Here is a 26,107-nt window from a genome sequence, read left to right on the forward strand (position 1 = left end):
TTTATATTCATAGTCACATAAAAATATCCGTATTAAACATACATTCATATACATAGATTTTGTTAAATTGCTCAGTGTATACTGAGAAAATAACTGGTAATATTAAATTAAATTTTTATTCTATTTTAAAAGGTGACAGAATAAGAAAATTGTCTTTGCCATGAAAACATTAGAAACCAGAGAGGTGGAGTCCTAATGAGCTAAGGACAGAAATGATATCTCATTTGCTTTCCTGTCTCCAGTTCTTTTTAATACCTTGACAAGTAGATATTTAAGAATTGTTGAATTAATGTCTGATGCAGAAAGTTTATTAAAAAGATAATAATGAATAAAGCATGGATTCACAAAGGTCATCTGTTAAAGGGAAATTTAGGGGCAGGATGTATACCAAGTTTTCTTTTGCACTTAATAGCTAAATATTTTGATTGATTGATTGAGACATAAATTCTAATGCATCTCTGGTAACCAGGTCAACATATTGTTCCTGCTTAAGTTAGAGAAGCAGAAATGCAAAGGGTCCAAGGGGGGCAAGCGGGGGGTGGTGGTGGGATGAAATGGGAGACTGGGATTGACATATATACACTAATATGTATAAAATAGACAACTAATAAGAACCTGCTCTATAGCACAGGGAACTCCACTGCACAGTAGAAACTAACACAACATTGTAAAACAACCATACACCCCCCCAAAAAGAACTTTTGAAAAAAAAAAAAGAAATGCAAAGTGTGACTGGCTTATTAATAAGCCAGAGCAGGGAAAAGAAATTTGCTTCTGGAATAAGTTGAGAAGGGAAGAGCTGGAAGGGGCCCTAGATTTCATCAAGTCAAGCTACTGCTAACCATTTGGCTCTTCTGCAGGCAGAATGTCCCTATTCATCTAGTTCCTCCCCAGCTTCAGTGCTATAGGCTTGAATTGACAGAATAGTTGGTAGGGACCTTGGTCTCTCCGTGTAAAACAAGGCTCTGCAAGCACTTAACGGCTACAGGAAAGCTGGCAAATTTAGAGAGGCCAGGCCCACTCAGGACAAGAAGCAGGGCTGAGTGTTTTAGTTCATGACAAAACATCATTTACTGCCTGCAAGGATGTAAAGAGAAGGCATGCATTGCAGCCTAGCTGCAAGCAGCAAATCAAGATCAGCAGATTTTCTGAAGTCAGAATGGGATGCGTGTTGTTAACCTCTGAGCAGAAGTCACGTGAGACCCTGTAGCCTATGTGGTCATGAGGATGAGGTTTCATCCATCAGTTGCTCAACAAGAATCATATCACTGGGCCTACATGGCCCTAGACACATGATGTAAGTAACATATTCGACAAAGGCATTTCCTGGGGGGATTCTTCAAGATGAATTCAGCCAATGGAAAGGAATCTTTCAAGTGGCCTGATTTCACTGGAGACAAGTGAACACATATGCATGTGTGCCTGTGTGAGTATACACATCCCCAAGATGCAGCACTTTCCTAGAAACAAAGAATGGGAGAGCAAAAAGCTTCACAAGCATCCCATTAGGATCCTTTCTCTCATTTATTTTTAGACTCCCTTGGCACCATGCTGAGAGAGGAAGCAGAGGAGGGGCTCACCCAGATGACGCCAATTTTCAGTGAGGGTTTGGGGGCTGTGGATTTGCCAAGTGGTTAAAATCCTGTGTCCGTGGAAGTCCACGGCACCTAAAATATCTTGGCCCTTTTGTGTTCAGTAATGCCAGGGAGTTTCCAGCCATTCTAGGAGGGACCAAGGGGATCCTCCTAAAGCTCCTACCATTACCCAGAATGTACCCCTCTTGTCTTAGCACACATTAAACCTGCTCTTGACTCTCCCTCTCGCTGTCCAGGATCTCTGCCACTTTATGGCCATTTGGCACACTTTGGGAAGGATGAGAGCCTCCTTCCTCCACCTAACAGAGGAGAGCATTGCCAGGGAAAAATGAGATTAGGGAAGACAACAAAGAAAGGAAGAAACAATGGGCTTTACATGTCCATTAATGAATTCATGCATTCATTCATCCATCTAACAAATGGTTATGGAACACTTGCCATTTTCCAAAGCCTGTGCTAGGGGCTGAAATACAGACAAATAAGAAACAGCCTGGCTTTTGAGGAGTAGAAATTGTCTAGTGAGACAACAAAATCAATACAATTGTTGTGTAATATAACACAACAGTTGTATTGATGCACATATACCCTGGGGTAGTATAAGGACGTGGAGGAAGGCCCCAAGCCTACACTGAGGGCATCATCCAGACAGACATGTGCTCTTATTTCTTTGAATCCAATGAAGTGAGTCACTCACAAAGAAAATATGAAGAAATAACTCATAGAACAAATAAAAAGATTGACTGGTAGTACAGTACGCTTGGCTGATTGATTTTGGTGGCAACGGTCTACAAAGTTTTACAATTTTCCCCCCCAGCAGTCAGCAGCCTGGATGTAAAAGCAGACAGTGAACTGTAATTTTTTTTTTATTTATCTGTAGTTGATTTACAGTTTGTGTTAGTTTCTGGTGTACCGCTTCAGATTCTTCTGCATTACAGGTTATTACTAGATACTGAGTACAGTTCCCTATGCTGTACAGTAAATCCTTGTTTATCTGTTTTATATATAGTGGTGTGTATCTGTTAATCCCATACTCCTAATTTATCCCTCCCCCGCTTCCCCTTTAGTAACCATAAGTTTTCTATGTCTGTGAGTCTGTTTCTGTTTTGTAAATATGCTGATTTATATTATCTTTTTAGATTCTACATATAAGTGATATCATATGATATTTGTCTTTCTCTGTCTGACTTACTTCACTTAGTGTGATAATCTCTAGGTCCACCCACATTGCTGCAAATGGCAATATTTTGTTCTTTTTATGGCTGAGTAACATCAATGGATTGAACTTTTGATGCGAGTTTTGTCGAGCAGGTGCAACAAAAGGGCCTGTTTGGAAAGGGAATTGGGTGTTGTTGAGAGAACGGTTCCGATAACCAACCAGAGGTTTGAAATTGAGTAGAGGAAGGAAGAGAGACTGAGAAAGCTAAAGAACCAAGGAACTGGAGGTCTGGAGGTTGTCAGTGGGCAAGTGTATTAGATGTAAGCCTATGAGAGTAGAGGGCTGAAGATAGGAGACTCATTCATTCATTCATCAAGTACTTATTGGGTGATTTTTTAAATTAATTTTTATTTGAATATAGTTGCTTTACAATGTTGTGTTAGTTTCTGCTGTACGGCAAAATTTATTGAGTGATTTTAATATGTGAGGTAGTATTATAGTGCTGGGAGTACATCATGAACAATTCTAATTGGCAGGAGAAGACAATAAACAACAAGAATAATAAATATGTAAATTATGTAACATGTTAGAAGGTAATAAGCACTATGGTGGGATGGGGATGGAGATAATAGTGTGGGGTAATAAGGATTTAGTATCTAGTGGAAGAGTGTGATTTTAAGTGGAATTGCCATCATAGCCCTGGTTGAGAGGGTAACATTTGAATAAAGATATGAAAGGAGAGAGGGAATGAACCGTGCACATACATGCATTAAAATATTCCAGGCAGGGAGTACAGCCACTTTAAAGCCTTGAAGTGTGAGAGCACCTGGTGTTTTCATGAAATAGCAAGGAAGTGTGTGGAGTGGAGTGGGCCCGGGAAAGAAGTAGGAAATGAGGTAGAGAGATAATGGGGACCAAATGTGTAAGCACTGTAGACCCTGGTAAAGACTTTGGCTTTTCCTGTGAGTGAGATAGAAAGCAGAGAAGTGACATGATCACTGTGGCTGCTATGTTGAAAATAGAAGTCGGGAGGGTCCAGAGTAGAAGCAGGGAGACCAGGTAGGAGGCTAGTATAATAATCCAAATGAGAAATGCAAAGTCAGACTTTGATCAGGTTGATGGCAGCAGAGGTGGTGAGAAGTAGTTGGATTTTGGATGTGTTTTAAGGATAGAGCCAATAGGATTTCATGACAGATTGGATGTGGGAGGTGAGCTAGAGGCAAGTATGACTCCACGATTTTGGGTCCAAGCAAATATAAAGATGAAGTTGCCATTATCTGAACTGAGGAAGAATGTAAGAACAGGTTGAGGGGGAAGACTAGGAGTTAAATTTTGGATGCATTGAAATCAGAGATATTGGTGTTTAAATTTTCTGAAGTGGAACCATTCTGAATGATCATAAGACCCAGGGTGTCTGAAAGTGGAATAAAGTGAAGTTGTTATGATTAAAGAATTTAAACTCTGGAAGTTGAAAGGTTAATGAAATCTCCTAGGACAGTCTCCTAGGATGGTGGCCCAGGCAGGAGAGGAAGAAGCAGCGCCAGGCTGCTCTCACCCTTAAAATGCAAAGTTTGAATAAAAATAGCTACAGGTCACACAAATATTAGTTTGAGGTATTCAGAATTTGAATTGAACTTAATACATTAGAAATAAGCAAAATGGTCACATTTGCTGAAACACACCAGACAAAATTATGATAAAACTGTTTGGAACATATCCAGATGAGTTAGATTTATAATCCCATTGTAGCATGGATCAAAAACAGTGGACTGAAAAAGAAATTCAATAAATTTCACAATTTAATCTTAATTGTTTTATTAAAAAGCTTTTTGGATATGTTTTTAGATATGTTTAAAGCTCAATGATACTATTTATATCGACTCATGTAGCATTTTAGAAAGCATGGCCCTGTGACATTTTAGGAAAGTTTTCTAATAGTAACAGCAAGCCAAGAAGTACCCTCAGCCCCATTCACAGGCTATGTTTCCAAACTCTGTCCTTAGCATCATTAAGAAGAAACAACAGGATACCAGTGTCTCTATAACTCCAAGTATAATGAAAGACCAAGTTCAGAAACTGATATTTGATAAAGATTTTTAAAACATCATACTGGTAGATGTCATTTATGCATCTGAATTCATTAAAGACTTTGAAATGATAATCCAGGTTTATACAGGTTCTACAGATATAGATGGATATTTATCTCTATGTACTGAAACCTGACTTGAGAAGAGAGAAATCAAGAAAACTCTTGCCTTATATTGCCAATCAGTAAATGAAGAAAAAAAGATAATGAGGCAGTTATAAAATTCTTTTTTAAAAAAATGCCACCTTGTTTCTGACTGTCAGTAACCCAGGCTGGGCTTTTTGTCTCTTCATAAATGAAACACAAGTAATCTAGATGGGCCTGGCTATTTATAAGTAGATAATATTTAAATCTTCTTCCCTTGTAGAAATTATGTTTATGGTTATTAAAATATTCAACATATGCAGTCTTCATCTTTTAGTTCAATAGAAAAATATAAATGCTATAGGTGGTTGAATTCCTATCAGAGTAGCAAAGACATTCTCCAGACTTACATAATTCACCTGCTGAATTGGAGATGATTCACCTTTCAGTGACTTCACAGGTGTTAACTTGGCCAAACACAATAGGTAAATCATCTTCTATTCACTTTTTTTCTGAGGCAAGTTTTCAGTATCATTGTTTAGGAAAAATATCAAAACATACCTATATAAGTCCATAACATGTCCATTTGAAAATTAATTTGCATCAACTTCTGAGATGTGAAGACTATGTAATGTATATTTTGTTTTTTAAAAAAACTAAATTGAGTTCCTCCTAACTAAATCAGGAGGGGGAGGAATTCTAAATCAGGATTCATGCAGTACTGAATTACACAAAGGAGACCTGATTGTACAGTGGTGTTCAAATAAAATGGTCAAGAGAGGAGCTGAGAAAGAAACCTACCCATCAGTGATCTAGACAACACAGACGTAGCTCTCTTGCTAAGTGATGAAGGTGGTATTTTAAGAAAATAAATGTGAAAGTAATGTGCAAGGTGTATTAGGACAGGGAAAAACTGGTGTTAGAGAGCTGAAGCTTACACCAAAAAATCTAAAGATTAACATTTTTGCATCGCCTTAGAGTATTCAAAGAGTTTTAGCACACACCTCATTTGATCCTCACAGTACCCTGTGGGTGGATACAAAAGAAGATATTATCTTCATTTCACAAATGAGGAAGCAGGAACCTAGACTAGTTAAATGAGGCGATGACAGTCACACAGCTGTGATTGGCTGAGCCAGGATTCCCATCTCATACCCGACTCCAGTTCCATTTCTCCTAACATGACTGTATTCTGGATAAATGTGGTAGCAGGAATGGAGAGTGAGGGATAGCTCAGAGAGATTTTGAAATAACAAGCGAAAGAAATTGGCAATTGATTGGGTAGAGGTGATAAAGAAAGAGGTGGAGAAGGAAAAGGAAGAGGGAAAAGGTGATTCCCAGGTTTCTAAAGCCTGGAAGATGATGAGGTTAACAGTATCATCAGCTATGTTGGCAACATGCTTACTACATGCTGGGCCCTGTGCCATACACTTGGCTACATTGTTTCTTTGAATCCTCACAACTCTTTGGTTTGGGCAGGAGGGGAGCAGGTATTATTATTATCCCCATTTTACAAGGCAGTTGTTCTCACTTTTAGAGGAAGCGAAAAAAATCAAGATTTTTGCTCCAAGACTAGGTAAGGCTCAACTGGACTCATTGGCCTATGGTGACCATACTTGGGGCCTGAGTCTCAGGCAGAGGTTTGGTGTTCTTGTATGTGTGGATGTAATTATGTTGCCTGCTATGAAGTAATCAAGCTGGGCCGATGGTGGTTGTGATGGTTCTAAGTACAGCACTGCCAAACCGTTTGTTTAATGCCTCCTAGGTATATTGCCTGTCTTCAAAGTAGGCTGAACTAAGTAGCTGGTTTTGCCTTCGCTCTGACCTTTAAGGTGGTCAGCCAGGTAATCCAGGTACATAGATAAGAATGCTTTCCCCCTTTGATACTATTTAAAAATAAACATGTAGGGAACTTCCCTGGTGGCGCAGTGGTTAAGAATCTGCCTGTCAGTGCAAGGGACATGGGTTCGAGCCCTGGTCCAGGAAGATCCCACATCTTCCCTTAGATCCCGTGGAGCAACTAAGCTCGTGCGCCACAACTACTGAGCCTGCGCTCTAGAGCCCATGAGCCACAACTACTGAGCTCGTGTGCCACAACTACTGAATCCCGCACACCTAGAGCCCATGCTCTGCAATAAGAGAAGCCACTGCAGATGAGAAGCCCACACACCGCAATGAAGAGTAGCTCCCACTTGCCGTAGCTAGAGAAAGCCCGCGCATAGCAACAGACCCAATGCAGCCATAATTAATTAATTAATTAAAGAAAATTTAGGCGAGTTTAAGAAAAAAATAAATGTATAATTACGAAACGACTAGTTGTATAAATATTGCATTTATGCAGAATACACTATTTATACTAAAACTCTTAAGTACAGTTACATTACTTCTTAACTGTTACTAGTTATTTTTATTTCTTAATTGTTATCAATCACAGTCCAATGTAAGCCTGCTTTTCCCCTTAGGTTAACCAATTCACACATTTCTACTTTGTCCCAAGCCTCTACTGGTGCCCAGGATTTGTGTCAGACCGTGATTGTCCACTTTTCCCTATAATCTTCAAAGTGCTCTATAACCTCATTTAAAAATCACTCAAGGGCTTCCCTGGTGGCGCAGTGGTTGGGAGTCCGCCTGCCGGTGCGGGGGATACGGGTTCGTGCCCCGGTCCGGGAGGATCCCATGTGCCGCGGAGCGGCTGGGCCCGTGAGCCGTGGCCGCTGAGCCTGCGCGTCCGGAGCCTGTGCTCCGCAGCGGGAGAGGCCGCAGCGGTGGGGGGCCCACGTACCGCAAAAAAAAAAAAAAAAAAATCACTCAAGAAACAACCCTTCCCAAATTTCCTGCTTTCAATCCCTGCTTTCTCTTCCTCTCTTGGTCAAACAGAGAGAGGGAAAACAATTTACATGTCAAATAAAGTAAATAGTGGATGAAAAATTCCCCAAACTTTTGTCAAAAAGTAGTATACCTTACAGCTCATTTAATTTTATTTTTTAATTTTATTTTTTAATTGAAGTATAGTTGATTTACAATGTTGTGTTAGTTTCAGGTGTACAGCAAAGTGATTCAGTTATACATACATGTATATAATAATATATGTGTTATATATATTCTTTTTCAGATTCTTTTCCCTTATAGGTTATCACAAAATATTGAGTATAGATCTCTTTGCTATACAGTAGGTCCTTGTTGGTTATCTGTTTTATATATAGTAGTGTGTATATGCTAATCCCAAACTCCTAATTCATCCCTCCCAACCTTTCCCTTTTGGTAACCATAAATTTGTTTTCTATGTCTGTGGGTCTATTTCTGTTTTGTGTATAAGTTCGTTTGCATCATTTTTAATTGGATTCCATATATAAGTGATATTATATGATATTTGTCTTTCTCTGTCTGGTTTACTTCACTTAGTATGATAATCTAGGTCCAGCTATGTTGCTGCAAATGGCATTATTTCATTCTTTTTTAATGGCTGACTAACATTCCATAGTATATACATACCACATCTTCTTTATCCATTCACCTGCCAATGGAAATTTAGGTTGCTTCCATGTCCTGGCTATTGTAAATAGTGCTGCAATGAGCACTGGGGTGCATGTATCTTTTCAAATTATGGTTTTCTCCAGATATATGCCCAGGAGTGGTATTGCAGGATAATATGGTAGCTCTATTTTTAGTTTTTTAAGGAACCTCCATACTGTTCTCCATAGTGGCTGTATCAATTTACATTCTCACCAACTGTAGGAGGGTTCCTTTTTCTCCATACCCTCTCCAGCATTTATTATTTGTAGACTTTCTGATGATAGCCGTTCTGACTGGTATGAGGTGATAACCTCATTGTAGTTTTGATTTGCATTTCTCTAATAATTAGCGATGTTGAGCATCTTTTCATGTGCCTTTTTGCCATCTGTATGTCTTCTCTGGAGAAATGTCTATTTAGATCTTCTGCCCATTTTTTTATTGTGTTGTTTGGTTTTTGTTGTTGTTGTTGTTGAGCCGTATGAGGTATTTGTATAGCTTGGAGATTAATCCCTTGTTGGTCACATCATTTGCAAATATTTCCTCCCATTCTGTAGGTTATCTTTTTTGTTTTGTTTATGGTTTCCTTTGTGAAAAACCATTTAAGTTTAATTAGGTCCCATTTGTTTATTTTTCTTTTTATACAGATGCAAAAAGATATTGCTGTGATTTAAGTCAAAGAGTGTTCTATGTTTTCCCTGAGGAGTTTTATGGTATTTGGTTTTACATTTAGGTCTTTAATCCATTTTGAGTTTATTTTTGTGAATGGTGTTAGAGAATGTTCTAATTTCATTCTTTTACATGTAGCTGTCCAGTTTTCCTAGCATCACGCATTGAAAGAGGGTGTATATCCATTGTATATTCTTGCCTCCTCTGTCACGTCATTAATTGACCACATGTGTGTGGGTTTATTTCTGAGCTTTCTATCCTGTCCCATTGATCTATATTTCTCTTTTTGTGCCAGTATCATACTGTTTTGAGGACCATAGCTTTGTAGTATGTTCTAGAGTCAGGGAGCCTGATTCCTGCAGCTCCATTTTTCTTTCTTGAGATTGCTTTGGCTATTCAGGGTCTTTTGTGTTTCCATACAAATTTAAAAAAAATTTTTTTAGTTCTGTGAAAAATGCCATTGGTGATTTGATAGGAATTGCATTAAATCTGTGGATTGCCTTGGGTAATATAGTCATTTTGACAATATTGATTCTGCCAGTCCAAGAGCACAGTACATCTTTCTATCTGTTTGTGTCATCTTTGATTTCTTTCATCAGTGTCATATAGTTTTTGGAGTACATGTCTTTTACCTCCTTAGGTAGGCGTATTCCTAGATATTTTATTCTTTTTGATGCAATAGTAAATGGGATTGTTTCCTTAATTTTTCTTTCTTATCTTTCATTGTTAGTGTATAGAAATGTAATAGATTTCTGTGTATTAATTCTGTATCCTGCAACTTTACCAAAATCATTGATGAGCTCTAGTAGTTTTCTGATGTATCTTTAGAATTTTCTATGTAGAGTAACATGTCATCTGCAAACAGTGACAGTTTTATTTCTTCTTTTCCAACTTGGATTCCTTTTATTTGGTTTTTGGGTTTTTATTTTGTTTTTTGTTTTTGCGGTACGCGGGCTTCTCAGTGTTATGGCCTCTCCGGTTGTGGAGCACAGGCTCCAGACGTGCAGGCTCAGCAGCCATGGCTCACGGGCCTAGCTGCTCTGCGGCATGTGGGATCTTCCCGGACTGGGGCACGAACCCGTGTCCCCTGCATTGGCAGGCGGACTCTCAACCACTGTGCCACCAGGGAAGCCCCTTTTTATTTGTTTTTCTTCTCTGACTGCTGTGGCTAGGACTTCCAAAAGTATGTTGAATAAAAGTGGTGAGAGTGGCCATCCTTGTCTGATCTTAGAGGAAATGCTTTCAGCTTTTCACCCTGAGTATGATGTTAGCTGTGGGTTTTTCATATATGGCCTTTATTATGTTGAGGTAGGTTCCCTCTATGCTCACTTTCTGGAGAGTTTTTATCATAAATGGCTGTTGCATTTTATCAAAAGCTTTTTCTGCATCTATTAAGATGATCGTATGGTTTTTATTCTTCAGTTTGTTGGTGTGGTGTATCACACTGATGGATTTGCAGATATTGAAAAATCCTTGCATCCCTGGGATAAATCCCCCTTGATCATGGTGTATGATCCTTTTAAAGTAGTGATGGATTTGATTTGCTTATGTTTTGTTGAAGACTTTTGCATCTATGTTTATTAGTGATATTGGCCTGTAATTTTCTTTTTTTGTCGTATCTTTGTCTGTTTTTTTCAAATAGTAGTTTACCTTACAGCTCATTTTTAAAGGCTCCAAACTGTATCTCTTTAGGTATTAAAGGCTCAAACTGTATCTCTTTAAGTATCTACCTGCTAGTTATTTATTCACTAGGCTGCATAGAGCAGTCTCTTAGCAACCATAAACTTCGTGGAAAAATCCTAACTTTTCTCTGATACCACCTGTTTTTAGGAAGTGACCTTCTTTTAAAAGACATGGAGTTATACAAGCAAGAAATACCAGAATTTAGTTCTTTTTGAAAATAAATTTAAATAAGTCATATTTATTTAATTTTAAAAAAATTTTATTTAGGGCTTCCCTGGTGGCGCAGTGGTTGAGGGTCTGCCTGCCGATGCAGGGGACGCAAGTTCGTGTCTTGATCCGGGAGGATCCCACGTGCTGCGGAGTGGCTGGGCCCATGAGCCATGGCCACTGAGCCTGTGTGTCTGGAGCCTGTGCTCCACAACGGGAGAGGCCACAGCAGTGAGAGAGGCCCGCGTACTGCGCAAAAAAAAAAAAAAGATTAAAAAAAATTTTATTTAAATTTTTCACAGATTTGTAAAGTGGTTTCTTCCCTATGGCCTTTTACTCTGAGGCTGCATTGGAGATTATTCGGGCCCACTCCCAGGGCAAATGTCATGACTGTAGGTGTCTTTCTTCCTGGTTTCCTATAGGATTGTGAAGATGTCCAGCCCCAATCTGAACATTGTGACCTTATTGGGCAGTTGTCTGACTTACGGTAGCGCTTACCTCTTTGGGATTCACCATCAAGGTGCTTTAGCAGGAAGCTCAATGGAAACTCTCATTCAGGTAGGTGAAGTCTTCAATTTTGTTTTGAATATGATGCGGGTGGCAGTTACATTTATCCTTGCTGTGGGCACTTTCAGAGGCAATCCCTGGAACGTTGAGCCAGTGAGGTCCACTTTCTGCCCCAGGTCCTCTGTGGACTGAGGCTTTACAGATCAGAATGTGTGGAGAACCACAAAGGTTTCTCTCATGCCTCTTGCTTCTGTCCCTTTCCGCCTGTAGGTAAGACTGTCCATGTTGTGCATTGGGACCTCCCTTGTGTTTGGCCCCATTCTGGGAAAGAGCTGGCGACTCTACAAGGTGTTTACCCAGAGGGTTCCAGACAAGAGAGTGGTGAGTAGGCAACAAGTACACAGTGCTTGATCACAAACAGCAGCTCTACTATTGATTAAAAGCTAGAGAAACTTGTGCCAGATTACTGGGTCTGGCCCTTTTATGATGATCTGAAGTTCCTGCTCCTTACTTCAAACCTTGGAGTCACATGGCCGGTGTCAGTGCTATTGGGATATAGGTCTTTAAACAAAGGTTCTGCTTCATATGCACCCCAGGCCCTGGTACTGCTCTGGGGGATGTGTGAGCTGGCCCATATCTGGCACCAGTTTGAGGGAGAGCAAGATGCCCAGAGAGGCTGTTGCTTGGCACAGGTGTGAGCTGAAAGTGGACAGAGGGAGAGTGATTACAGAGAAACTATAGCAGATAAGCAGTTATTTCCCTCTTTGGAGCCCGATTCTTTTCCATTTAAGAATGCCATTCTCCCATCATCAAAAAATCTAGAAACAATAAACGCTGGAGAGAGTGTGGAGAAAAGGGAACACTCTTGCACTGCTGGTGGGAATGTAAATTGATACAGCCACTATGGAGGTTCCTTAAAAAACTACAAATAGAACTATGATACAACCCCACAATCCCACTACTGGGCATATACCCTGAGAAAACCATAATTCAAAAAGAGTCATGTACCAAAATGTTCATTGCAGCTCTATTTACAATAGCCAGGACATGGAAGCAACCTAAGCAACAGATGAATGGATAAAGAAGATGTGGCACATATATACAATGGAATATTACTCAGCCATAAAAAGAAATGAAACTGAATTATTTGTAATGAGGTGGATAGACCTGGAGTCTGCCATACAGAGTGAAGTAAGTTAGAAGGAGAAAAACAAATACCGTATGCTATCACATATATATGGAATCTAAGAAAAAAAAATGTCATGAAGAGACTAGGGGTAGGATGGGAATAAAACACAGACCTACTAGAGTATGGACTTGAGGATATGGGGAGGGGGAAGGGTAAGCTGTGACGAAGTGAGAGAGTGGCATGGACATATATACACTACCAAATGTAGAATAGATAGCTAGTGGGAAGCAGCCGCATAGCACAGGGAGATCAGCTCGGTGCTTTGTGACCACCTAGAGGGGTGGGATAGGGAGGGTGGGAGGGAGGGAGACATAAGAGGGAAGAGATATGGGAACATATGTATATGTATAACTGATTCACTTTGTTGTAAAGCAGAAACTAACACACTATTATAAAACAGTTATACTCCAATAAAGATGTAAAAAAAAAAAGAAAAAAAAGGAAGGCCATTCTCTGCACTAAGAAGGATGAGCCTGGAGCAGTGAGCAAGGAAGAGCATACCCATTTCAGCAGACAGAATCAACCCTAGAAGCTATGTGGCAGACCACCTACATGTGCCTGACATCAGGTGTCATCCTAACCACATTCTCCCATTTTATCAGGTTGCCTGATAGAGCTGCCCACACCTCAAAGCCTGATCATCAAACCCTTTGTTTATGTAGGCCCTGCCCAGATCCAACATATTACTCAGTTGGAGTTTACTTCTCTGGACTGACAAGACTTTTTTTTTTAGCAAACATTATTAAATTGTGGTGAATATTTATCAAAAGCTCCACTGTGCATAACCATACATATGAAAAAGTTTGCCTGAAGGACAGTAAGTTCATTCATCCCTCTAGAACACTAATTCCTTTTTTAAAAAATAGTTTTACTGAGGTATAATTGACATCCAATGAACTGCACATATTTCCTGTTTGATATGTTTTGACATATGTATACACTGTGAAATGTGGGATATAATCTACAAGTTTCCTCATGCACCCTTGTCATCTCCCTCTCCTGTCCAATTCTTACATCCCCTGTCCCTATCCCCAGGCAACCATTGACCTGCTTTCTGTTACTATAGATTAGTTTGCATTTTCCAGAATTTTATATAAATGGAATTATATAGTATGTATTTTTTAATCTTTCTTTTACTTGGCATAATTATTTTGAGATTCATCTATGTTGTTACTTGCATCAATGGTTCTTTTCTTTTTATTGCTAAGTAATTTTCCAATGTGTAGATGTAACTACAGTTGGTTTATACATTCACCTATTGATGGATGTTTGGGTTTGTCTCCAGTTTGGGACTATTAAAAATAAAACTGCTATAAATGTTTGTGTACAAGTCTTTGTGTAGACATATGCTTTCATTTCTCTTGGTTAAAAACCTAAGCATAGAATGATTGGATCATATGGTAGGTATATGTTTACCTTTTAAAGAAATTGCATGACTGTTTTCCAAAGTGGTTGTACTATTTTACATTCCCACCAACAGTGTATGAGTCCCTTTCCTCCACATCCTTCCCAACATTAGACTTGGTTGGTCTTTTTCATGTTGGTCATTCTAATAGGTATGTATGGTAGATTCTCATTGTGTTTTAATTTGCATTTCCCTGATGCAATGTTGAGCATCTTTTAATATGCTTATTTGCCATCCATATACCTTCTTTGGTGAAGTATCTGCTCAAATCTCTCACCTATTTTTTTTTTTTTTGTGGTACACGGGCCTCTCACTGTTGTGGCCTCTCCCATTGTGGAGCACAGGCTCCGGACGTGCAGGCTCAGTGGCCATGGCTCACGGGCCCAGCCGCTTCACAGCATGTGGGATCTTCCCGGACCGGGGCACGAACCCGTGTCCCCTGCATCGGCAGGCGGACTCTCAAACACTGTGCCACCAGGGAAGCCCTCTCACCTATTTTTTAAATTTAGTTGTTTGTTTTCTTATTATTGCATTTTGAGGGTTCTTTTAATATTCCAGATACAGTCCTTTATCAAATAAAGATTTTCTTCCAGTTTGTGACTTTTCATTCACTTAAGAATGTCTTTCAAAAAGATGTTTCTAAGTCTGATGAAGTCCAATTTACTACTTTGTTCTTTAATGGATCATGTTTTTGGTATCAGATCTAAGAAACTTTTGCCTAACCCAAGGCCCCAAAAGTTTTTCTCCTATGTTTACTTCTAGACGTTTTAAGAGTTTTTGTTTTTACATTTAGGTCTATGATTTATTTTGAGTTAATGTTGAAATATGATGTGATCTGTGGATTGAAGTTCATTTTTTATATATGGATATCCAGTTGTTCTGGCACCATTTGTTGAAAAGAGTGTCCTTTCTTCACTGAATTACCTTTGCACCTTTGTTGAATCTGTTTCATTGATGTCATTGTTAATTTTGACACCAGTACCATATTACTGTAGCTTTATGTTAAATCTTTTTTTTTTTAATTTATTTTTGGCTGTGTTGGGTCTTCATTGCTGCACACAGGCTTTCTGTAGTTGTGGCAAGTGGGGTCTACTCTTCACTGTGGTGCGTGGGCTTCTCATTGTGGTGGCTTCTTTTGTTGTGGAGCACAGGCTCTAGGTGCATGGGTTTCAGTAGTTGTGGCACGTGGGCTCAGTAGTTGTGGTGCACGGGCTTAGTTGCTCTGTGGCAGGTGGGATCTTCCTAGACCGGGGCTCAAACCCGTGTCTCCTGCATTGGCAGGTGGATTCTTAACCACTGTGCCACCAGGGAAGTCCTATGTTAAATCTTGAGTCAAGGAGTATTACTTCTTCTCTTTCAGTGTTGTTTTGGCTAATCTAGGTCCTATGAATTTTTTAATCAGTTTGCCAATTTCTGCAAATTTTTTGCTGAGATTTTGATTGAGGTTGTGTTGAATCTGTAGATCAAATTGTGGAGAACTGATTTCTTAACAATGTTGTGTCTTTTAACCCATGAACACAGTATAATTCTTCATATATTTAGGTCTTTTCTAATTTCTCTCAGCAATTTTTTTGTAGTTTTCAGTGGAGGTCTTTCATATCTGTTATCAAATTTATTCCTAAGTATTTTATTTTTTATATTATACATGTTACTGTTTTTTATTTCACTTTCCAATTTTTTGTTGCTACTATATAGAAATACAATTGATTTTTGTAAGCTGATCTTACATGCTGCAATCTTGCAAAAAGATTACTTATTAGTTCTAGTAGCTTTTGTGCAGATTCCATCAGACTTTCTGTATAGATTCATATCTTCTGTAAAAGAAATTTTCTTTTCAATCTTGTATGATGGCACTGGCTAGAAACACCAGTACAGTGTTCAATAGAAGTGCTGAGAGCAGACATCCTTGAGTTGTTCTTGATCATATGGGGAAAACATCCTATCTTAGTCAAAACTAAGAATGATGTTAGCTGTAGTTTTATCATAGATGCCCTTTATCTAATTGGGGAAGTTCCCTTCTATTCCTATTTTACTGAGTTTCTATAAAGAATTAATGTTGGGTTTTGTCAAATGTGTTTTCTGTATCTGTTAATCGTATGATTTTTCATTTTTAGCTTGCTCATATGGTGAATTACATTACATGATTTTAGGATCTCAGACCAACCTTGCATTCCTGAAACAAACCACTTGGTCATTATGTATTACCCTTTTATATTGTTGGATTCATTTTCATAAAATTTTATTTATAATGTTTGTGTTCATGTTCTTAAGGTATGTTGCTCTGCAGCTTTCTTTTCTTATAAAATCTTTTTCTGGTTTTCTAACAGGGTAACGGCAGCCTTGTAGAATGAATTGGGAAGTATTCCCTCCAATTCAATTTCTAGAAGAGTTTGTGTATAACTCTATAATTGGCATTTACTTATGGTATAAGTATTTCATTTACAGTAGTGTGCTTCCAGTTCCCCACTCTCCAATCTTTGTGTTGTTTTTACTTTTACGTATGTTACAAGCCCTATACAATTGTTATTAATTTTTGTTTAAACAATCAGTTATGTTTTAAAGATATTTTAATAGTAAATATCAATCATATATTTTTCTATGAAGTTAACATTTCCAGAGCTCTTAATTTCCTCATATAGATCCCTATATTCATCTGGTATTATTTTCCTTTTATTTCAAGGATATCTAACATTCTCATGCAAGTGTGCTAATGCTGAATTCTTTTGGCTTTTGTTTATCTGAAAATGTCCTTATTTCACCTTTATTTTTGAAAGATATTTTTTCTGGATTTAAGATTCTAGGTTGATATTTTATTTTCTTTAGTTGAAGATTTCCCTCTACTGTTTTCTCACTTGTTCTTGTATCTCATGAGAAATCTGGTGTCTTCCTTATTTTTGTTCCTCTATACATGCTGTGTCATTTTTTGCTGGTTGATTTGAAGATTTTCTCCTTATCACTGGTTTGGAGCATTTTGGTTCAGCAACTGATTTGTTTTTATCTTACAAACACCACGAATCATGTAACTAGTTGTGCTTCCTTCTTTTCATTGGTTGTCAAAAATGCAGACCCAGGGCTTCCCTGGTGGCACAGTGGTTGAGAGTCCGCCTGCCGATGCAGGGGACATCGGTTCATGCCCTGGTCCGGGAAGATCCCACATGCCGCGGAGCAGCTAGGCCCGTGAGCCATGGCCGCTGAGCCTGCGCGTCCGGAGCCTGTGCTCCGCAATGGGAGAGGCCAAAACCGTGAGAGGCCCGTGTACCGCAAAAAAAAAAAAAAAAAAAAAAAATGCAGACCCATGTTTCTGCCCCAATTCTTGAATGTTATATGCTCTCCTCACCTGAACATTCATCATAATTCTCCTTATTGTCTCTCTCCTTAATATTTTTCATCCTGTTGCTGCATACATTTTTAAAATTTTATTCTTGTAACCACAAAAATAACACGTTCTCTTTGTATTAAGTCAAATGCTTCACATATGTTTATGCTAGTGATCTCTCCTCCAACACCATCATCTCTCAGTCTGACCCTCCAGGTTAATGGTTGTTAATAGTTTTATGTAAAAATTTCCACATCTCTCTATGTGCTATATAAACATATAGAAATAATAATGCATTTATTTTATAATATCCCTTGAATCCTTTGTGGGAAAAGGCAGGATTTGGAAAGGACAAACAAGTGAAAATGTTTAATGGTGCTAATGATGATATGCACATAGAAATCACTGCATGTGTTTAGTGTCTGTTTCATCTTTGATGGCTGGATTTGAAGCCCTTTTGGAAGGTTAACCCTGGAGCCTTTATCTCAGAGCACATAGGACACTCTAGCCCCTGTGTTGTATAGCCAGTGAGCAAAGGAAAGTTATGACCTTGACTCTTTTGCAGATAATCAAAGACCTGCAGCTACTGGGGTTGGTGGCAGCCCTGGTGATGGCAGATGTGATCCTGCTCGTGACGTGGGTGCTGACTGATCCCATCCAGTGCCTCCAGATTCTCAGTGTCAGTATGACGGTGAGGGGCCCAATCCCTGGAGAATCGGTTCCTGAACTGGAGGGACTGGCTTCTGTGGGTACATGGGGATCATTCTCCCAGTAGCATTCACTGTGTGGACATCCTCCCAACGAGAAGATAAATGACCCAAAGAGGATGGCGAGCCAGGAGCTGGGGCCGCCATGGACCCCTGCCCCTTGTCTGCAGGGTCTGCTCCTCTCCCATCGCTCCTCCCGCCCCAAGTGTTGTCCAGCAGCAACCGCTGAGACGTCAGCAAACACAGATCTGCCTGGCAGTTATCTCTGCTTCCACCTTATCAGTAATGAGAGTTTTCAGCTACAGAGAGCTTCTTTAACCTAATTGTTGAAAGGTAAAGGTAGTATTTTGAGGTGTTCTTTGGAGTCAGTCAACCCCAATTCAAATCCCACCTCTACCACTTACCAGCCTTGGGAGAGTTATTTAACCTGTCTAAGTCTCTATTTCCTCATAGGTAAAATGGAGATAATAATACTACCTATTTCATAGGGCTGTGGTGAAGATTAAGGGAAACAGTGCAGGTAAAGGACTCATCTGTGCCCAGTATATAGTGTTCAATTAATAGGAAGCATTATGTCTCCAGCCTAACAAAGGAGCTGAGGAATACAGCGGAATCTTGACAGTGCAGATTCAATGTTGAAGGTTTCAACTGTTAACAGATAGCAGAAAGAGGATGTGAAATAATTTGTAATTTTGCTGATGCACTCATTTGAGTCACTGTGGTTGCAAAGCACATAACAGGGGTACGCCCTGCTGGCACCAAGAATCCACATGTCAGCCCAACTTTGTCATCTTTTCCTCCAGCTCATGGTTACTCTCATTTAGATTCTAGTGGATTCACCTAAATGTTATAGTTTTTATATATTAAGGGAGAAATTATATGCTATAGAGGATTTCACAATCTAGAATGTTTACAAAGATCTGCGGTGTATGTGTGTTCCTGGTAACTGTGGGTGCCCTCAGTCCTGACTCTGTGTCCCTTCTAGGTGACAGGGACAGACGTGTCCTGCTCTCTGACTAGCACATACTTCTGTGCTTCCCGGTACTCTGATGTCTGGATTGCTCTCGTTTTGGGATGCAAGGTTGGTAACTTCATCTCCTGGGGATACTATCTCTCTGTTACCAACAAAATGGATGTAAAGAGGAATTATGGGAATTAATGAGGTGATTTCTGCAAAGAGTATTGAAATCAGAAGAGACCTCTATTGATGCATACATCTCAAAGCCATGACCCTTATTATTTCTGTACTCTTTATTTGTTTTGAGGGTCACGTTTCCAAATCTTTGGACTCCCTCATTGAGTCCTCCCCCAAATCATGTGGAATTCACCCACTCTTTCTCCCATTTCTTGGTCTGGTTTTTTTCATTGATTTGTCAATACCAGTTTTCTCCCCAGCTACCTGCAAGGGGAATTATAAGGAGACATTCTAGCCAGCTTAACCTATTATCTTCAGTGCCCTTATTACTCCTCTTGGGTCTTTCTTCAAGATTTGTGTCAAGGTAACCTGCTGCCTTCCACTTGCCTAACTTTCTTGCTCTGATTGGAAGCATGGCTGGCCCTAAGACAAATGGCAACATCCATGGTGTCCTTTGAGTGGTTCCAGCTGCCTCAAAGTGTCTCCCATACTGCCCTGAATCTCCCATCATTCGACTCATTTATCTCTGTTAGATGGCAAAAGGAGGATATTATTTCCAGAGGGTACCGGATACTATACAGGGCACTAAAGGAGAACCAACTATCCTGTTAGCTGGTTTTCAGCTTGGAGGGACAGAGAATCTGGCTTGGGGCGGGGTCGGGGGGGAGTGACATAGGACAGGTCTGTTTCAATGAACAGGTGAGCCCTGCATGGCAGGAGGCTGCCTGTTGAGTATTAGGAGAGAGGGGCCTGGTTGATTGATTGCTGGCAGAAGAAAAGGTCTTGCAGAAATAGATGGCCTCTAAAGGTAAACTTTACTCACTTCACCACTAGGAAAATGTTCAAGTGGTTGCTTCTGAGAAATAGGCCTGAGGATGGGCAGGGCTGGGACAGGGAAATATTGCTTTTTAACCATGTGCATGTATTGCTTTGATAGAAATATTTTTAAGAGAAAATGGTAGGAAGTGAATAGCTTTTGATCTCTAGTTTCTTACTAGTGGTTAAGAAAATGAGTTTCAAAATATGACAGAACAGTGTTTGAATAATGACTCAGCCCCTTCCTAGCCGACCCTGAACCTCATTTGACCTCCCTGAGCTTCGATTCCCTCATACGTGAAATGGGGATGATGATAACATCCTCTCAGAAGGGTTCTGAATTTTGAAAGGATTAATGCATGTTGAGTTTTCATTCACTCCTGGCCCATAGTAAGAGCTAAACACATGTTAGATGCTTTTATTATTAATCTTCCACTGCCCACCCCTGCCCCCAGACAATTCTGAAAGCACAGTGCCTTTCCCATTCTTCGAGCCCCTGTAGAAGAGCACGTCCTTCCTGGCACAGAAACTCAGCACTTCCCCCATAGCAATTCCCTCTGCAAGTCAACTTGATTTATTTTCTCCATTGCCTTTTATGTAATCCCATTTCCATTTTATTTCACTGCAATATCTTTCCATAGGACAAAGAAAGAAAAAGGGGAAAGAGTGCTGAGCATCAGGAAGGTGACTGAGCCAGGCCCCCATGGGCTCCCTGTTCGACGGGCAGCTCCTGAGGAGGACCCCAAATCTGCGCATTAAGTCCCTGGACCGCCACCCCACGCTTCTCAGCAGTGAGGGCTAATGACACACAAATATCAGATGTGATTCACTCAGACACGAATCATGCATGTATAGATGCTTTATTCATACCAGATTCCCTTTTGGAAAGAATTTTAATGGAGTTAAAGCATTTTGATAGAATCAGATTTGAACATTTCAGAATCATAGAATTAATTTTATTTGCCTTTGATTAAATTACTAATGATCTAACTCTGCCTAATGCCACCTGATGGCGTCAGTTATCCAAAAGTCAGGCCCCACTGGCCTGCTGACTTGTATGTCCTCTAGTCATTGAAGATCTCAGAGCGGCCACGTTTGGCCCCCTTTGGGACACTGAGCATTCGGGGCACCCAGACAACATCTCTGCTGTGCTTACTCCTTCACTGTAGGCACAGCCAGTCCTCCAGACAGTTGTCTTAAGGGCCATCCCTGCAGATGGAGTTGGTCAGAATGTGTGATTTCAGGGTCACTGGCAGGTACCCTGCTGATACCTGACTTTTATTATTAGTTCCCCCTCTGAGGCCCTGCAGTTCCCACCCCACCTCGTCCCCCGTGGCAGCTTCATATTCTGTGTCATAAAACATTGATATTCATGTGCTTGCCTTAAATCTCCCAACCAGATTGAGCTTCTTAAAAGCCAGAACCATGACTTCCACTTGGCAACACTGCTTCCTGCCCTACACCTACCCCAGCGCAGAGCTTTTGCCCCGAATCAAGCAAACATACGTTGAATCTATATATTATGTATTATTGATTAAAGCTTTGATTTCTGTTTAATTGTAGCTCCTTCTAGGAGAGGCAGCACTTTTAAGAAGCTGTGAGCCATTTTCTGTGTAGTACAAATGAGAAATCTGAGAGTGGGTTTACATTCATGACAAAGAGGAAAGAATAGGGCCCTGGGTTCTGAGGGGCGGGGCAGAGAATGTCACAAAGAGGGTGAAGGGTATAGATGAGGCCTTTGCTGCCTGTGCCTGTCCCACGGTCCTGTCCAGGTCCCGGCCTGCCTTTGTTCTCTTCTTTTTTCACTCTTCGTCTCCCATAAACACCCACTGGCACAGAGCTGCCGCTAGCCTATAGAGATCCTTTGTGTGAATTAGAAAAAGGCATCCCTTCCGGGCAGATGCAGCCTTGCAGGTGCAGGGCTTGGCAAGCAGATGGTGCCTTTGGGAACATTAGAAAAAAGAGCCCCTTCCTCCAGTGCTTCCCCTGCCGTGGCACATGGCTTGACAAGGGGACCACAGGGCTATTTCAGCTTCTGCATGCCCCTCAGCTCCTTGTGGTGCAGAAGCCCACAGTGGATGTGGAAGCCCTCGCCACCAGCAGCATGGTGCGCCCCTTGCCCTCCCAGTGCCTGGCAGCCCTTTCTGTAGGGCTCCTACCTGCATGTATCATCCTGTCCTGTGCCTCATCCTGGCAGAGTCCTCTCTGATGGCTGACTTGCTGACCTCTGATAAACTAATTCTCAGAGGAGAGGAAAATGAGATTTATTATACATACGTGAGGTGTAAGGTGCCCACCCTAAGGGTAGCCCCAAGTGCTATCTTAGTAAATCCTCCTCATAGCAACCCTTTAAGGTAGGTATTATTATCCCTATTTTACAGGTGAGGAAATTGGTGCCAACCCTACTGCTCTTTGACCCCGAGCCTGATGTTTCACGTCTCTGAGCCCCCCGGTTCTTCTCCTCTTTGTCCCCAGGGCCTGCTGCTGCTCTATGGGGCCTACCTGGCTGGCTTGACTGACCATGTCAGCTCTCCTCCTGTGAATCAGTCTTTAACCATCATGGTTGGGGTCAACCTTGTGGTGCTGGCTGCTGGGCTGCTTTTTGTGGTCACCAGATACTTGCACTCCTGGCCCAACCTAGTCTTTGCACTCACGTCTGGAGGTATCTTTGTTTGCACAACCACAATCAACTGCTTCATCTTCATTCCCCAGGTATGCTCTAGGGAGAACTTGGAGGACCAATCCACCCCATCATTCCAGAGACTTTGCTGGGCGTGATAAATTGTTCACTTTGTTTCCTACTGAGATTTTGGGTGCCATTGATTAGAGAGTCAGAAGGAAGCTGGGATTCCTAGTGAGCTGGCTTCCTCTGTTCTTCCCTCCTCGCTGTCCTGAAGGAGCCACTCTGCTCCCGGTCGGCAAGGAGGGCTGACCAGGGTAGCCACGTAGTGGCACCGCTTCCGCCCAGGTGGCTGCCTCACAGACCTGCTTTTCTACCCACCCTCCAGTCCGCTGCATGCATCCCCAGTTCCCCCCTTCATCCTGATAATGTCATTTCTTGTACTAGGCTGGCAGTGAGGAACCTTTCCTTCTTTCCTGTTTGCAATTGCACATTCAGAGAAAAGTGCATTTGGGTCTTTATGAAATTTAAAATGCCTTTTCTTTCTTTTTAATAAAAAGAGGAAAATGTAGAACATTCCTTTTCTTTTTACAATAAGGAAAAAGTAAAAACTAAATTTAAAATGTATTTCTTAACCATAATTCAAAAAGAGTCATGTACCGCAATGTTCATTGCAGCACTATCTACAGTAGCCGGGACATGGAAGCAACCTAAGTGTCCATTGACAGATGAATGGGTAAAGAAGATGTGGCAGGGCTTCCCTGGTGGCGCAGTGGTTGAGAGTCCGCCTGCCAATGCAGGGGACACGGGTTCGTGCCCCGGTCCGGGAAGATCCCACATGCCGCAGAGCGGCTGGGCCCGTGAGCTACGGCCACTGGGCCTGCGCGTCCGGAGCCTGTGCTCCGCAACGGGAGAGGCCACAACAGTGAGAGGCCCGAGTACCACAAAAAAAAAGAATATGTGGCACATATATACAATGGGATAGTACTCAGCCATAAAAAGAAACGAAATTGAGTTATTTGTAGTGAGGTGGATGGATCTAGAGTCTGTCATACAGAGTGAAGTAAGTCAGAAAGAGAAAAACAGATACCGTATGCTAACACATATATATGGAATCTAAAAAAAAAAAAAAGTTCTGAAGAACCTAGGGGCAGGACAGGAATAAAGACGCAGACGACGTAGAGAATGGACTTGAGGATACAGGGAGGGGGAAGGGTAAGCTGAGACGAAGTGAGAGAGTGGCATGGACATACATACACTACCAAATGTAAAATAGAGAGCTGGGGGGAAGCAGCTGCATAGCACAGGGAGATCAGCTTGGTGCTTTGTGACCACCTAGAGGGGTGGGATAGGGAGGGTGGGAGGGAGACTCAAGAGGGAGGGGGTGTGGGGATATATGTATGCATATAGCTGATTCACTTTGTTATAAAGCAGAAACTAACACAACAATGTAAAGCAATTACACTCCAGTAAAGATGTTAAAAAAATAAAATAAAATGTATTTCTTATTATGAGGATTAAGAAAAAAATCAAACAAGGGAGGGAGACAGAAGGAGAAATATCGAGACAGCAAACAGAAAGAAAGGGAGTCAGAGAGAAAGGTGAAGGAATCCATAAGCTCTGAAAGGAAAGTGATGTTAAATTATTCACGTTATGCCCCAGGGTACCACTGAGCCACATACATCCAAGTTAATGAGCTTGGCATTAAGCACTTGTGTCCCTTCTAGTTCTCTTTTTCTTCCTCCCGAGGCTTCCCTCATCCCACGGCACCCTCACTACCCTATCCTTATTCCCAGTGCAGTTACCAGTTGACCATGTATCACTTCTCCATGAGGGAGCTAACTGGTAATTAAAGTGTTGCCTGATAGAGGGTGGCAGTGTATTTATAAAAGTGAAGAGTGCACTTTGGGGCAAGATAGTATGACACAGGCAGAGGCCCTTTACTCTTTTTCCCTTTCATAAATTCTCATTAAAATACTCAAGAGGATGAACAAATATGGAAAAATCTGTAGCAGCAGTACTAAAAATCAAGGCTGGGCATTGCTTCTGAGCCAGAAACTGGAGGAATTTTTGCTGAATCTTAATGTTATAAGAACTGGATTGAAGGAAGCCTTTGAGAGCTGAGTCTTATTTGTCTGGGATGTAGCAGAAAAGGACTATGAAATGCCAGGGCTGTTCCTCCCTGGGAGATGGGTAAAAGAGAGTGGAGAGGAGACTTTTGGGAAGCCCACTCCTTAGGCCCTGGGGCCAATATTGTTGATTGGTAACCCATCCACCCATTGCCAAACCCTTTGTTCCTTGATCATCTCTACTATATAATCTGAAAGAGCTAAACACTTGCTTTGCCACCCTCCCTTATAGCTAGGTATACCCATGTAACACAGTTTTGAACACCAAAGGTTTTCTGGGAGGCTTCTGAGAAAGCTATTGCTTTCCTAAAAAAAGTTATGGGGTTGGCTGGCATCGCCTCTTCTACTTTCTTCCTACCTTGAATGTTTTTAATGCTTGAAGTTATGGCAGCCATCTTGTGATGATGAGGGAGAAGCCAAGAGAATGTATTTACTGTAAACCAGGAAACTATAGCTTTCCCCACATAAGACTATAAATTCAGGGGGAAAGGATCTATGAAGAGATTCTGCAGTTCACAATAAAAGGACCACAAATTTCTGAAGATTTAGAGAAGCTACCTTCCTCTGAAGTGAAATAGAAGGTTTTTAGAAGGTATCTGAGGGCTTCCCTGGTGGCGCAGTGGTTGAGAGTCCACCTGCCGATGCAGGGGACACAGGTTCGTGCCCCGATCCGGGAAGATCCCACGTGCCACAGAGCCTGCGCGTCCAGAGCCTGTGCTCCGCAACGGGAGAGGCCACAACAGTGAGAGGCCTGCGTACTGCAAAAAAAAAAAAAAGGTAGAAGGTATCTGATTAGTCTTATCAACAGGATTCAAAGGTTATTGCCCCTCTTTGACTAAAGCAAACCATTATGAAAACGACATATGAAAACTGCATAATCTTAGATCATGAAATATTGAATAAGGATGAAAAAGATTGTGTTAAATTTAAAACGCCAATAGAAGCATTGAATAGGCAGCTGGACATGGCAAAATACTGAATTAGTGGGTTAATTTAAGGTAACAGAAAACAAGGACACAGGAAAAAAATGAGAGACTAGAAAATATGGAGAGCCGGTCTAGGGATATGATTTAAAGCTGATAGGAGTCTCTGAAAGAGAACAAGATAATTTAGAGCAGAAGTAATCACCAAGGAACTATTAGAAGAAAGCTTTCCTGATCTAACACAAGACCTCCCTCCATGTGAAAATCGAGTGAATCAGTAAACTCCCTGATGTGGCCCTCCTTAGGTTTCCTCTCTCCACACTAGCCTCTGTTCCTCTTGTATCCTAAGCCTCAGACACAAGATTTCCAC

The 26,107-nt window shown here is 41.0% G+C and overlaps 1 protein-coding gene across 2 annotated transcripts in view; it reads left to right on the top strand.

The window, feature by feature from the left end:
- GPR156 (G protein-coupled receptor 156) overlaps positions 1–26,107 on the top strand; it is a 62,446-nt gene that overhangs the window by 24,207 nt on the left and 12,132 nt on the right. The window contains exons 3-7 of one of the 2 annotated variants that reach the window (XM_059064731.2): positions 11,413–11,548; positions 11,768–11,878; positions 17,973–18,098; positions 19,100–19,195; positions 22,541–22,777. In XM_059064731.2, coding sequence (XP_058920714.1) covers positions 11,413–11,548; positions 11,768–11,878; positions 17,973–18,098; positions 19,100–19,195; positions 22,541–22,777 — 706 coding nt within the window. The remainder of the gene's footprint in view (positions 1–11,412; positions 11,549–11,767; positions 11,879–17,972; positions 18,099–19,099; positions 19,196–22,540; positions 22,778–26,107) is intronic. The other variant, XM_067034524.1, reaches the window with a different exon arrangement.

This window comes from Kogia breviceps, chromosome 5 (genome assembly GCF_026419965.1).
Source record: "Kogia breviceps isolate mKogBre1 chromosome 5, mKogBre1 haplotype 1, whole genome shotgun sequence".
Lineage (NCBI taxonomy): Eukaryota > Metazoa > Chordata > Mammalia > Artiodactyla > Physeteridae > Kogia > Kogia breviceps.